At 39.1% G+C, this 15,689-nt stretch overlaps 1 protein-coding gene across 1 annotated transcript in view; it reads right to left on the reverse strand.

Annotated features, from left to right (window-relative positions):
- Positions 1–15,689, reverse strand: part of FBXL13 (F-box and leucine rich repeat protein 13) — a 201,303-nt gene that overhangs the window by 142,099 nt on the left and 43,515 nt on the right. Inside the window, exons 7-8 of the mRNA XM_040260768.1 lie at positions 2,897–2,992; positions 51–183 (exon numbers count right to left, since the gene is read on the reverse strand). Coding sequence (XP_040116702.1) covers positions 51–183; positions 2,897–2,992 — 229 coding nt within the window. The remainder of the gene's footprint in view (positions 1–50; positions 184–2,896; positions 2,993–15,689) is intronic.

A 15,689-nucleotide genomic window follows, 5' to 3' on the forward strand; every position in this document is an offset into this window, starting at 1 on the left:
CCATTTTAAAATACAGGGAAGCAAAACAAACAGTTAACAAACATACTTACTGACAGATCTCAAAGTTTTCAATCGGAGAACACAACCACGAAAATTCAAGCGCAGCACATTTAGACGCCACCTTTGCAAAATAGACACTATATATTTATCTGTGATTATATTTTTTACTGCAGAAAAATCGATCTAAAAAGGATAAACAAAAATGTTAAGAAATGAGAGAGATCTTTGGCATGTGAAATTTTAAAATATTTTTAAAGCATCAAGAACTAAAATTTCTTTATCTCATCACTCTCTTTTGTTTGTTAGGGTTTTTGTGGTCATTCCCAGGCTTAATTACAAACAGATTCCAAATGTCTAGTCCAGGTTGACAGCTGGGAGGGCAAGGATCTCACATCCACCACCCAACAAGAGTCAATTGTCGTGGAGTGCCTGGATGCCTGCCCCCCATCATTCCAGGTGAGCCTCAAGGCTTCCCCCTACTTCAATGTTAATGGACCCTTCTTCATTCATCACTAATGTGTGCCTGCTTCTTTTCATGAGCACAAACTATACATTGAGTGCTTGACTATGGAAAGACAATATAGTATACAGATTATAATGGCTTTTCCATAGTTTATAAGTTTGTGGGGGTAGTTCTAAAGATAAGGAAAGATGATCTGAGTGCAGTGTATAAAACTGAAAAGCACAGAATTTTCTGTAACCTCTGAATGGCCAGGGCTGGTGGATAAACAACAACATCGTATTTTTTTAACTGAAGTATAGTTGATAACAATAACATAGTGCTAATACTACCTTTCAGCTAAAAGGTTAAGTGTACTGAACATCCCATTTCTTACTGCTTTCTGAACAAAGTTATTCTTCATGCTAAAATGTTTATTACAGTTATGTCACATTTGAGCACTCACGAATAAAGACAGAAATAATGTAAATGAAGGGCAACAGATAATTGTAGAAAGAGAAATTTGCCGAACATAAACTAACTTCCTGCTCTGGCTTTGCTCTTCACTGCCGTGTACTCATATTTTCTCCATCTTTACCCAGTGAGGTCTCTGGGCAGGAGTGTTGGCTTTTTCTGCCAGTTTTCTGTAAGATTTGTCCTGATTTAATATGGCACATATTCTTTCTTTCCCAGACCATTTGGATTCAGTTTATTTCTTCTTTATGGGTTTTCCAAAGGAAAAAGTGACACTCCCTAATCTATCACATAAGTAAGAGATTTATTATTTTAAACCAGTGGTTCTTACTGTGGTCCAGGGACAAGCAGCATCAGCATCACCCAGGAACTCACTGGAAATGCAAATTCTCAAGCCCTTCCTCAGAGGCACTGAGTCAGAAACTCTGGGGGTGGCAACCAGCAATCTAACAATCCCTTCTGATGATTCTGATGCATTCTAAAGTTTAAGAATCTCTGCCTTCAACTAAAAATTACATCTAACACAAGAATACTAAATTTAGTAGCTAAGAGGTGTTAATTAAGACAAGCAAATTTTTTTTAATTACCATTGCTACATAAGGTAAGAGTAGAACACTATAGTCAAGAATGGAATGGTGCTCTGATGGGATGTAAAGATGTTGTGATGATTATGGAGCTAGAGTCCTTGTACCTTGCCAACTCCTCTTGAGTTCTTTGTCAAAGTTTCTGCAGAATGACCCCAATCACTTATTCATAGGTCAGTCTGAGCACATGATATCATTAGTCCTCCAATCAATAACAATTAAGGAGGGGTGGTAAGGCCAGCTATTGACCGAACATAGGCAACAAGGAAAATGTTGCCACTCCAACATTTGTTGATGGCATAAATGATCACAGTTATTAAGATTAAAGCAGTCATCCAAGAAAAAGAAAAGAAAGGTCATCAAGGATAATATATGCTTATTTTTATCATTGGCTAAGACCTACCACCCAACGTTTTTTTGGAATGAAAAATAAAGCATGTTCTACTTTATGGGAATAGTACAAATATAGTGCAATGACAAGAATACAAGAGGCATGAGCCTAGGAGTCCACATTAGAAAATGTCTGAATATATATATGTCTGCTGCTGCTAAGTCACTTCAGTCATGTCCAACTCTATGCGACCCCATAGACTGCAGCCCACCAGGCTCCCCCGTCCCTGGGATCCTCCAGGTAAGAATACTGGAGTGGGTTGCCATTTCCTTCTCCAATGCATGAAGGTGAAAAGTGAAAGTGAAGTCACTCAGCAGTGTCCGACTCTTCGTGACCCCATGGACTGCAGCCTACCAGGCTCCTCTGTCCATGGGATTTTCCAGGCAAGACTACTGGAGTGGGGTGCCATTGCTTTCTCCTATATATATATATATATATGTCTCTATATATATATGTCTACATGCATGCAAACACACCAAGAATTATCAAACAAGCTTTGTTTACATGTTGTCTATTTTAGCCTGATTTAGGCTCAGTAGTTTTTTTTTTTTTCCCTTTTACTCTATATTTTGTGCGGCTTTGTTGTGTTTTTCTTTGAACTAAGAACAGTAGCTAATATTTATTGAGTGCTGCCCACATGCCAGACTCTACAATAAGCACCTTTCTTGCATTTTGCTTAGTCTATCTCTGGAGCTCCTTGAGTAAGGCAATGTTAAGCCTAACTCAGATATAATAAAGCTTTATTTCAATCCAAAAAATAACATTCAATTTATTTCTACTATTTAAATTAGAAAATACTTCTATCAAATCTCTTCAAATAACATTTTTTATCTTTTCCTTCAGGCTGTGCCTGGACGAAAGTGAAACAAGTGTACCTCCTTTTTGTTATCCCATGTTGTGGAGCAGGGAAGAAGGTAGTCCCCATTACTTCTATAAGGTGGCCTTATAGCAGTCTATTCTCCTTTAAGAACTAGAATAAAGACATAGCTTCAGGTAGTGTCTACTTACACCATTCCACAATGAGCCCATTTGTGTCATCAACAACCAGGAGCGATTAACTTGACCACATATTACCAAATCTCTTAAACTGAGGTAGGAGAAAATCTAAACACAAAGAAAAATAATATACAACTTTGAAAAACATGTGAATTTTGATCTAACTTTTGCATTTTCCATTTGTGTGTGTGTGTGTTAATAAGGAGAATGCAATCCATATATTGTGGTAGCAGGGGTTTATGTGCTTGCATTTTATCTAAAGACAGAAATTTCATCTAGAGTTCTGGAACTTATCTGGTGATGCCTTTGATATAGTGTGATCAAACTGATAGTTGCAGAAGGACGGTGAAGAAGATGGGTAGATTTGTTTTGTTTTCTGAATGAAAGTAGCATTCTGCTAGAAAGCGAGTGATTTCCCTAAATGAAGGCATTCAACAATCATGCTGAAATGAACTGGGTTCTTTTCAAAGTTACAGGATTCTTGGGAATATATTTAAAATGTATGTTGTAGTGAGTTGATATATGTATTCCTCCATCTAGTTAACACATCTAACATTCACATATATATCTTTATTTTAATTAATTCATTTTTATGAGAACATTTAAGTTCTATTCTGTTAGCAAATTTCAATTTTACAACCCAGTGTTATCAGCCATAGTCATCATGTATCACTTTAGATTCTCATCTTATCACCTTATTCATATTATAGCTAAATGTTAATACCCTTTTTCAAAACCATGAGTTAAATAGCGGAAGAAACCCAGCTGATGCAAGAAATAGCAAACTGGATTATTTAAGATAAAATTACACAGGGTAAGGCACAGAGGTAGAAAGAGACGGAAAATATGAAGGAAGTTAAGAGCATATTATATAACATAAAAAGGTTATAGATAACATTATACAACATTCTATATATACCCTTATAGAATTTCCAGAAGAAAGGAAGAGAGCAAATGGAAATCAAAGCAAAACTCAAAAATATTACAAATAAAAATGCTTTAGAAAGATGAAAAGCAACAATTCTCAGATTTAAGAATCACAAGAAATCCCAAACAGGATACTTATTCCATGGCTTTGTAGTGAAATTACAAAAGGCCATAAACAAAGGAAAACCTAAAGTGCAACCAGAGACAGATTATCTATAAAAGAATGTCACTTAGTCTCAGAAAGCAAAAGTCAGCAGAAAATACTTATCAATCTCAGATACCACATGTAAGTAAATTACAACTCAAGGATGAGTATTAAGTAGACACCCTATGACAAAGATTGAGAGAGTTTGCCTCAGTGGACCCATCACAAAGGAACTTGTAAATGATGTTTATGTAAGAAAAAAGGAGTGAGATGAAATAGTAATGAGGGGCAAACAAACTAATAAGGATAGGAGTAAACCCAATAACCTTATAAAAGCATATAATGATGATGACTAAGAGGGGGGTACAAAAACCAAGGGACAAAACCACTAGAAAATACTAATATTCTAAGACTGGAGAGAGTAATCAGAGTTAAAGTGTTCTAAATTCTGGTAATTATTCAGGAAGAAAGTTTAGATATTCACTTGCTTTAAGCCTTACTAAGGTAAATGGGCATGTTAAAAATATTTAAGTGAAACCATTGAAATAGAAGAAATAGAATGGATATCTTCTAAAATATAAAAATGGAGAATAGGAATAGTTTTTTAAATTCAACAAATAAAGTCAGGAAAGGACAAAACAAGGAAGCACATTAAAAAAAACCAAATAGTATAAAATGAAATGAAAAACTGAATCTAAGTATATCTAGTAATAATAAATTTAACAAAATTCACCAGTGGGAATGGAGAAGGAAATGGCAACCCACTCCAGTATTCTTGCCTGGAGAATCCCAGGGACAGAGGAGACTGGTGGGCTGCTGTCCATAGGGTCACACAGAGTAGGACACAGCTGAAGCGACTTAGCAGCAGCAGCAGCAGCAGCACCGGTGGTAAGACAAAGATTATCCCTAATAATGTTTTTGCTTTTTTAAGTTTTTCCTTCTTATATTAATATAGCTATCAAAAATCTCCTTTCAGTTGTGTTCATCTTGTTCAGCACTGTACTTTAGGTGGATTTTTAAAGTTTATCTGATAAAGAAGGTCACTACATTATAATTAAAATAATTCTAACAATCTACTAAGGATATATAACAATTCTAAATGTGTAAGCATCTGAAAACATAGCCACAAGGATACAAGGAGAAATTGACAAATCCACAATCATGATGAAAGGTTATATCAGAACTCTCCATTGTTGATAAATCATTCTGAGGAAATCATCTTTCCTGGATTCCTCAGTGCTCCTGCAAAAAACTCTAGCCTCCAGAGACACAGAAATCTGTATGACATAAAGGTAATGTTTTAAAAAATAAATAAAGGTAATATTTTATCTTTACTTCCTCTATAAACACTTTACTTTTATGTGAACTACAGAGATTAGATCTGTAGCTATCTGTTTAGTTAATTCTCTGATCTGAAAGGATGATAAAAATTTTCTTTTCTCCCCAAGAATGTCAAATGGGTATAATCCAGCCTATTTTCCTAGGTCAAGCTCCCAAAATGTCAGGAAGATCCTTACTAATTTACATTCAAGGAGATATGGGTCCCAGGACCTTGGCAACATCTCTATGTCATAAAATCAGAGATATTGATTTTTATCTGGCCCTTGGAGAGATGTATTTAAGCCCTGCCTCCCTGATAGTCAGTTGGTAAAGAATCCTCCTGCAATGCAAGAGACCCTGATTCAATACCTGGGTTGGGAATATCTGCTGGAGAAGGGATAGGCTACCCACTCTAGTATTCCTGGGCTTGAATTGTGGGTCAACTGGTAAAGAATCCACCTGCAGTGCAGGAGACCTGGGTTCAATCCCTGGGTTGGGAAGATCCCCCACAGAAGAGAAAGGCTACCCACTCCAGTATTCTGACCTGGAGAATTCCATGGACTGTATAGTCCATGGGGTCACAAAGAATGTGACACGACTGAACAACTTTCATTAACTAACTAACTCCATCTTTTATTTATAAGGACGTTGTTACTACATTGGATCCACTCAGATAAGCAAGGATAACCTCACCATCTCAAATTCTTTAACTTACTCACATCTGCTAAGACTCTTGCCTTGTATTCACAGGTTCTGAGGATTTGGTGGGGTACCAGGGTGGGGTGGGGGAGCAATTATTATTCTGCCTATCATACTATGTAAGGAAATGAAGGTGAAAGTGAATTTCCCCTAAAGTCAGGAACACAACAAGGGTGCCCAGTCTCACCACTACCATTCAACATAGTTTTGGAAGTTTTAGTCACAGCAATCAGAGAAGAAAAAGAAATAAAAGGAATCCAGATTGGAAAAGAAGTAAAACTCTCACTGTTTGCAGATGACATGATCCTCTACATAGAAAACACTAAAGACACCACCAGAAAATTACTAGACCTAATTAATAAATATAGTAAAGTGGCAGGATATAAAATTAATACACAGAAATCCCTTGCATTCCTATACACTAACAATGAGAAAACAGAGAAATTAAGGAAACAATCCCATTCACCATTGTGATGAAAAGAATAAAATACTTAGGAATAATTTACCTAAAAAAAAAAACAAAAGACCTGTCTATAGAAAATTATAAAACACTAATGAAAGAAATCATAGATGACACAAATAGATGGAGAAATATACCATGTTCACGGATCAGAAGAATCAATATAGTGAAAATGAGTATACTACCCAATGCAATCTATAGATACAATGCAATCCTTATCAAGCTACCAATGGTATTTTTCACAGAACTAGAACAAATAAGTTCACAATTTGTATAGAAATGCAAAAAACCTTGAATAGCCAAAGCAATCTTGAGAAAGAAGAATGTAACTGGAGGAATCAACCTGCCTGACTTCAGACTATACTAGAAAGCTACAGTCATCAAGACAATATGGTACTGGCACAAAGACAGAAATCGAGATCAATGGAACAAAATAGAAAACCCAGAGTAAATCCACACACCTATAAACACCTTATCTTTGACAAAGGAGGCAAAAATATACAATGGAGAAATGATAATCTCTTTAACAAGTGGCGCTGGGAAAACTGGTCAGCCACTTGCAAAAGAATGCAACTAGAACACTTTCTAACACCATACACAAAAAAAACTCAAAACGGATTAAAGATCTAAATGTAAGACCAGAAACTATAAAACTCATAGAGGAACACATAGGCAGAACTCTCTCTGACATAAATCACAGCAAGGTCCTCTATGACACACCTCCCAGAGTAATGGAAATAAATAAAAAATAAACAAATGGGACCTAATTAAACTTAAAAGCTTTTGCACAGCGAAAAAAACTAAACTATAAGCAAGGTGAAAAGACAGCCTTCAGAATGGGAGAAAATAATAGCAAATGAAGCAACTGACAAAGAATTAATCTAAAAATATACAAGCAGCTCATGCAGCTCAATTCCAGAAAAATAAACGACCCAATCAAAAAATGAGCCAAAGAACTAAACAGACTTTTCTCCAAAGAAGACATACAGATAGCTAACAAACACATGAAAAGATGCTCAACATCACTTATTATCAGAGACCTGCAAGTCATAACCACAATGAGGTACCATCTCATGCCAGTCAAATAGCTGCTATCAAAATGTCTACAAACAATAAATGCTGGAGAGGGTGCAGAGAAAAGGGAACTCTCTTACACTATTGGTGGGAATGCAATCTAGTACAGCCACTATGGAGAACAGTGTGGAGATTCATTAAAAAACTGGAAATAGAACTGCCATACAACCTAACAATCCCACTGCTGGGCATACACACCGAGGAAACCAGAATTGAAAGAGATGCGTGTACCCCAATGTTCATTGCAGCACTGTTTACAATAGCTAGCAAATGGAAGCAACCTAGATGTCCATTAGCAGATGAATGGATTAGAAAGTTGTGGTACATATACACAGTGGAATATTACTCAGCTATTAAAAAGAATGCATTTGAATCAGTTCTAATGAGGTGGATGAAACTGGAGCCTGTTATACAGAGTGAAGTAAGTCAGAAAGAAAAACACCAATACAGTATATCAGTGCATGTATATGAAATTTACAATGCATGTATATGAAAGATGGTAATGATGGCCCTATATATGAGACAGCAAAAGAGACACAGATATAAAGAACAGACTTTTGGACTCTGTGAGAGATGGCAAGTGTGAGATGATTTGAGAGAATAGCATTGAAATATGTATATTACCATATGTGAAATAGATGACCAATCCAAGTTCGATGCATGAAGCAGGGCACTCAAAGCTCGTGCCCTGGACCATCTAGAGGGATGGAATAAGGAGGGAGGGGGGAGGACGGAGGGAGGTTCCAGACTGGGGGATACCTGTACACCCATGGCTGATTCATGTCAATATATGGCAAAAACCACCATAATATTGTGAATTAATTAGCCTCCAATTAACATAAATTAATTAATTTTTTAAAAAAGAAGTGGAAAAAAGAAAAGAAAGTGAAAGGCACTCAGTCATATCTGAGTCTTTACAACCCCATGGACTATACAGTCCATAGAATTCTCCAGGCCAGAATATTGGAGTGGGTAGCCTTTCCCTTCTGCAGGGTATCCTCCCAAATCAGGGATTGAACTCAGGTCTCACACATTGCAGGCAGATTCTTTACCAGCTGAGCCACAAGGGAAGCCCAAGAATATTGGAGTGTGTAGCCCATCCCTCCTCCAGTGGATCTTCCTGACCCAGGAATTGAACCAGGGTCTCCTGCATTGCAGACAGATTCTTTACCAACTGAGCTATCAGGGAAGGATATGTAAGGAAATGATCAACACTAAATTTAAGAAACCAGTTACATCTGAGGGAGGGAAAAAAATACAGTCAGAGAGGCTTATTGTATTTGTTAAATCTTATTTCTTAAGCTGATTAGTGATTACATTCATTATATTTTTTGTGCATGCCTAAAATATTTTATTTTAAAAACCTCACTTTTGACAAAAATATCTAGAAACAAATGTAACTAAGGTGAAAGACTAGTACATTGCAAGCAATAAAGCATTATTGAAAGACATTTAAGACCTAAATTAATAGGAAAATATCCCATGTTAATAGATTGGAGGACATAATAACAATAACAATAAAAGAAATTTAACCGGAATTTGAAATCTGCCTAAGAATAAACACACACGCACACACACACACACAAACCCTGCAGATTCAAAGAATATTTTATCAAATATCCAAGGAATTGATAATACTAACAAGAAAAGTACTTAAGCTGTCAGTACCACCCAAACTGCTCTACAAATTCAATACAATCTCTATCAAAATCCCAACGGTCCTCGCAGGCAAGAATATACAATAGGGCAAAGACAGCCTCTTCAATAAATCGTGATGGGAAAACTGGACAGTTACATGTAAAAGAATGAAATTAGAACACTTTCTAACACCATACAGAAAGATAAACTCAAAACAGATGAAAGACCTAAACGTAAGACCAGAAACTATAAAACTCTTAGAGGAAAACATAGGCAGAACACTCGATGACATAAATCAAAGCAAGATCCTCTATGACCCACCTCCTAGAGTAACGGAAATAAAAACAAAAGTAAACAAGTGTGACCTGATTAAACTTAAAAGCTTTTGCATAGCAAAGAAAACTATAAGCAAGGTGAAAAGACAACCCTCAGAATGGGAGAAAATAATAGCGAATGAAACAACTGACCAAGGATTAGTTTCCAAAATGTACAAGCAGCTCATAAAACTCAATACCAGAAAAACAACCCAATCAAAAAGTGGGGAAAAAACCTAAACAGACATTTCTCCAAAGAAGACATACAGATGGCTAACAAACACATGAAAAGATGCTTAACATTGCTCATTATTCAGTTCAGTTCAGTTCAGTTGCTCAGTTGTGTCCGACTCTTTGCGACCCCATGAATCGCAGCATGCCAGGCCTTCCTGTCCCTCACCATCTCCCGGAGTTCACTCAAACTCATGTCCATCGAGTCAGTGATGCCATCCAGCCATCTCATCCTCTGTCGTCCCCTTCTCCTCCTGCCCCCAGTCCCTCCCAGCATCAGAGTCTTTTCCAATGAGTCAACTCTTCTCATGAGGTGGCCAAAGTACTGGAGTTTCAGCTTCAGCATCATTCCTTCCAAAGAAATCCCAGGGCTGATCTCCTTCAGAATGGACTGGTTGGATCTCCTTGCAGTCCAAGGGACTCTCAAGAGTCTTCTCCAACACCACAGTTCAAAACCATCAATTCTTCAGCGTTCAGCTTCCTTCACAGTCCAACTCTCACATCCATACATGACCACAGGAAAAACCATAGCCTTGACTAGATGGACCTTTGTTGGCAAAGTAATATCTCTGCTTTTCAATATACTATCTAGGTTGGTCATAACTTTTCTTCCAAGGAGTAAGCGTCTTTTAATTTCATGGCTGCAGTCACCATCTGCAGTGATTTTGGAGGCCCCCAGAAATAAAGTCTGACACTGTTTCCCCTGTTTCCCCATCTATTTTCCATGACGTGGTGGGACCAGATGCCATTATTAGAGAAATGCAAATCAAAACTACAATGAGCTATCACCTCAAACTGGTCAGAATGGCCCTCATCAAGAAGTCTACAAACAATAAATGCTGGAGAGGGTGTGGAGAAAAGGGAACACTCTTGCACTGTTGGTGGGAATGTAAATTGATACAGCCACCATGGAAGATGGTATGGAGATTCCTTAAAAAACTAGTAATAAAACCACCATATGACCCAGCAATCCCACTCCTAGGCATATACCCTGAGGAAACCAAAATTGAAAGAGACACATGTATCCCATTGTTCATTGCAGCAGTATTTACAATAGCTAGAACATGGAGGCAACCTAGATGTCCATTGACAGATAAATGGATAAAGAAGTTGTGGTACATATACACAATGGAATATTATTCAGCCATAAAAAAGAACGCATTTGAGTTCTAATGAGGTGGATGAACCTAGAACTTATTATACAGAGTGAAGTAAGTCAGAAACAGAAAGATAAGTACTGTATTCTAATGCATATATACAGAATCAAAATGCTGTTATGTATACACTGGCCAAGTCATTCTGCAAGGACTACATGTTCGAGTTGCTTGGTAAAGCTGAAGGATGACTATCAGGTTGAGATATATGTATTTCTTGAGGTTTATAAAAAAAACAATAATAAAAAGCAGGAATGAGAAAAATGTGCCTGTGAAAGGCATTGGAGCATTGGAACTTTGGTGAGAGAGGTGGGCACCCCAGATGAGACAGGGTAGAGGGGTAGGGACTGGAAGAGGAGGGCATGGTGTGGGAGTTGAGGCACCAGCAGCATGAGGCTGGCCCAGCACAGGGCTTAGAGCCCAAGTGCACAGGAAAGGGGTCTAGTCAAGGAGCGGGACCCTAGGGAAAGAAAGTCAAGTGATCATAATGAGGGGTAGGGTGGAGATGGAACTTAGTGATGTGAGAATCACATCCATTCATGAGATGAGGGACTGGCCTGTGTGGAGTATCAGGAGTATAAGGAGGGTGGTACTTGCACAGGAAATGTGGCTATGACAACAAGAGATTGGTACCTATGGGGAAGAGGTGGATAGACCGAGTAAATTAAAAGCCTAGAAAATTGGGATCCAGGTTTCTCCCTCTGGGAGAAAGTATAGTTGTGAGTGTGGAAAGGAAGAAAACTAGAATGAACTCTGTGCTGTTAGATTAGAATTGAGTATTAATGGGAAATCGTGGTTTTCAGTACACAAGTAGATAAAGAGATGAGGCTAGGAGTGGGAAAATCCTCCCCTGAAGCTCATGGAGAGTGGACTCTTGAACCAAATCAAGCTTCTGTCAGCAAGAAAGAGCAGAGGGATTGACTGTTGAGTAGCAAGCGTCTTGCCAGTTCACTGTCTGATAGATCATCAAAGTAAGGGGTAAATGCCTTTAGCTCCAGGATACTTTTACCACTTATTTGATTTCCTGGGTCTTATTCACTAAACTATAGTATTTCTAAGTTATTTCTTGATCACGCATCAACAAACATTTTCTAAAAAGGGGCGAAAAAGTATATATTTTGACTTTGTGGGCCAAGAAGAGATGTCTTCAACTCATCGAACAACAATTCACCAAGAGATAAATTGTCTTTTTTTTTACATTTTAAAATGTAAAAACTATTCTTAGTTAGAAATTCATACAAGAAAAGGTGGTGGGGGGCAGTTTTGTCCCTTAGGCCACAGTTGGCCACCCTTGCTATAGATCATCCCCATCCCCATCTCTCCCATGATGGGCCCAGCCAAATTCTTAACCCTGTTTATTTTTTTGTCACCCCTGTCCTAAGGGCAACCTGTGTCCTGAAATACTCATTTCATCAGAACAAACAGAGCCAAATTTAGGGACAAGAAATGAAAATTCCCCAAAGATATTTTTTGGCAACACTGCTTTGCCTCAAAAAGGCCAGTTTTCACAATTCCCAGAGATTAAAAATAAAATTGTTAGAATGTGAATGTATTTAAAGATTGACTAGTATTCAGGTCATCGTTAGACATAGTGTTTTTAAATGTCAGAGTAAATGTCTTGGGTCCATTCCACCATCGATTGTGTACCAGTGGGATTGTTTAGCATTGGTTTGGTCACATTTAGAATTGGTAGGCATGTTCACTTATAGATCACATCAACTTTATCCCCATTATACAAATCAGGAAACTGAAGATGGGAGAGACTAGATTGCATGCTGTAGGTTAGACAGTGCCTCAGTCAGCTCAGGCTACTATAACAAAACTCCATAGACCGAGCCACATTCCTGGAGATTGGGAAGCCCAAGGTCAAAGCACTGGCAGGTCTGGTCCTTGGTAAGGGCTCTTTTCCCGGCTTGTAGGCAGCTGCCTTCTTGCTGTGTCCTACACGGCAGAGAGGAAGCGCTGGTTTTTCTTCCTCTTTTTCTCAGGGCAATAATGCTATTATGGGGACTCTACCCACATGACCTCATCTACACCTGCTTATCTCCCCAAGATACATATCATCTCACTGGGAGTTCATTCTTCAGCACATGAGTTTGGTGGAGGCACAAACATTCAATCCATAACACACAATTATTCAGATCTCAGATTCATACTCTGATTTTCTACATTTAAGACTCGTTTCCTTACACAATTTCCACAGAAACTTTTCCCCATTCTAGAATGATAGATTGTTCTCACCTGACCGCCACCCTGCCTAGAATAGAATGAGTCACAAAACACCTCTCAACATAAAATTTAATCCTCACCATATAAACTCTATTTTGAACATTTTCCCAAAGGCTCATAGTTACTGGACATTTTCTAGTCATAAATTTCTTGACAGTATGTAATGTCTTTCATAATTTTCCTGATAAATTTTCCTAAGAGACATTTGTATCAAAATTCTCCAAACACCCATTTACTTGAATAAAAAAAATTGTTTGAAAGTAAACTGCAGTTGTTTAATAACGCTATTCTCCTCATCCAAAATCAAAATGAAAATTTTACCAGCATAAGGTCAAGAGTTTTCTGTTCATTGTTTAAACTAACCTTTCCTTTTAGCACAACACTGAATGTCAAAAAATATAACAACACTGTCACTTCCAAACACGTAGAAAATTTATATCCTGTTATCACTTCCAAACACGTGGAAAATTTATATCCTGTTAGAAATAGAACTCCCAAGAATAAAACTGTTAATCTGCTTCCATGTTCTATTGGTGCTTAATCTTTATTTTTTGTTTGTTTGTTTGTTTGTTTGTTTTCATCACAGCACTGTTTATAATAGCCAGGACATGGAAGCAACCTAGATGTCCACCAGCAGACGAATGGATAAGAAAGTTGTAGTACATATACACAATGGAGTATTACTCAGCCATTAAAAAGAATACATTTGAATCAGTTCTAATGAGGTGGATGAAACTGGAGCCTATTATACAGAGTGAGGTAAGCCAGAAAGAAAAACACCAATACAGTATCAGTTCGGTTCAGTTCAATCACTCAGTCGTGTCCAACTCTTTGCAACCCCATGAACTGCAGCACACCAGGCCTCCATGTCCATCACCAACTCCTGGAGTGCACTCAAACTCACGTCCATCGAGTCGGTGATGCCATCCAGCCATCTCATCCTCTGTCGTCCCATTTTCCTCCTTCCCCCAACCCCTCCCAGCATCAGAGTCTTTTCCAATGAGTCAATTCTTCCTATGAGGTGGCCAAAGTACTGGAATTTCAGCTTTAGCATCATTCCTTCTGTCATGCGAGTGTATGTTCCTCAGTTCTTTGTCTCATCACAGCAAAGATTTGGAGCAATGGACATTAAAGCCCTCAGTGCGTCACAGCTCTCGGGTCTTGGACAAACCGTGTTATAGCTCTTAGGCAAATCAGTGTTACAGCTCTTGGGAGAGGGGGAGAGAGAGAGGGAGAGAGAGAGAAAGAGCACACGCACGTGGGAGAGGAAGAGAGAGAGAGGGAGAGAGAGAGGGAGAGAGAGAGAAAGAGCGCATGCACGTGGGAGAGGAAGAGAGAGAGAGAGCACGCACGTGGGAGAGGAAGAGAGAGAGAGAAAGAGTGCTTTGGCTCCTCCTTTTATATGTTTCCCTCCACCTGGGCCTGCCCTATGCAAATTGGGCTTAGCCAGGAGTGCTGTTTCTTCTACCTGAAGTCTTCACTCAGGTCCTCGGACCTTCCTTTGACCTTCCTTGTTTTTTTAGCCATCGCCATTTTGGACTCCTTTTCCCTATTCTACCTAACATTCCCCCCTCAAGATATGGGAGGCCCAATTCTTTGGGAATAGGGGTGTCGAGGTCTTTTTGGCTACTTCCTGCTGAACTTGGGTGGCGAGGGGTATTGGGCCTCGCCCTCTTGCTAGTCTCAAGCCTCAGAGTCCTTATAGTGGTGTCCATCAAAGGGTGTGATATTTTTCATCATCGGCTGTAGTTTTATATCTTTGTTGAACTGGCACTGTATGTTGTAGCTTGTTGACAGGTGTATTGAGTGTCCTCTTCCGTCTTCTTCCATAGCTTGACTTGTGCGTAGTGAATCCAAGAGTCATGTCCTGGTACCTTGACTGCTGGTGGCAGAGGCTTAGCCTCTATGGTCTCAAAATTGGAGACTACTGCATACCCGGCTCTTCTTTTTCCATCCAAGACAAAGCTGCTTCCATCAGTGTTCCAGATTTCCTCAGGACTGGTCAGAGGATCGTCTGACAGTCCCTCTCGGGGTTTTGTCCAGTGGTCCAAGGTTTCTTAACCAGAGGTCTTCTGGGATCTGAGACTGGGCCGCGTGAGCTTTCTGCTGAGTTTGTTTTTTGCTGTCCTGGTTTCCAGCACGATGGGCCTTCCCCTGCACTGGATTTTCTTTACGTTCTGCCTCTACCGTGGGAGCTTCACTGAGTTGAGCTCCGGCTGTGCTTGGCCTCTTCCACGCGGAGGTTGTTTCAGCCAGGATACATCCGAGTCATGGCACCATAGATGTCACGCGAGTGTATGTTCCTCAGTTCTTTGTCTCGTCACAACAAAGATTTGGAGCAATGGACATTAAAGCCCTCAGCGCGTCACAGCTCTCGGGTCTTGGACAAACCGTGTTATAGCTCTTAGGCAAATCAGTGTTACAGCTCTTGGGAGAGGGGGAGAGAGAGAGAAAGAGCACACGCACGCAGGAGAGGAAGAGAGAGAGAGAGAGAGGGAGAGAGAGAGGGAGAGAGAGAGAAAGAGCGCACGCACGCGGGAGAGAAAGAGAGAGAAAGAGCACACGCACGTGGGAGAGGAAGAGAGAGAGCTGGTGCTTAATCTTTAAAAAAAAT

Source organism: Oryx dammah, unplaced genomic scaffold (genome assembly GCF_014754425.2).
Source record: "Oryx dammah isolate SB20612 unplaced genomic scaffold, SCBI_Odam_1.1 HiC_scaffold_18, whole genome shotgun sequence".
NCBI classification, from domain to species: domain Eukaryota; kingdom Metazoa; phylum Chordata; class Mammalia; order Artiodactyla; family Bovidae; genus Oryx; species Oryx dammah.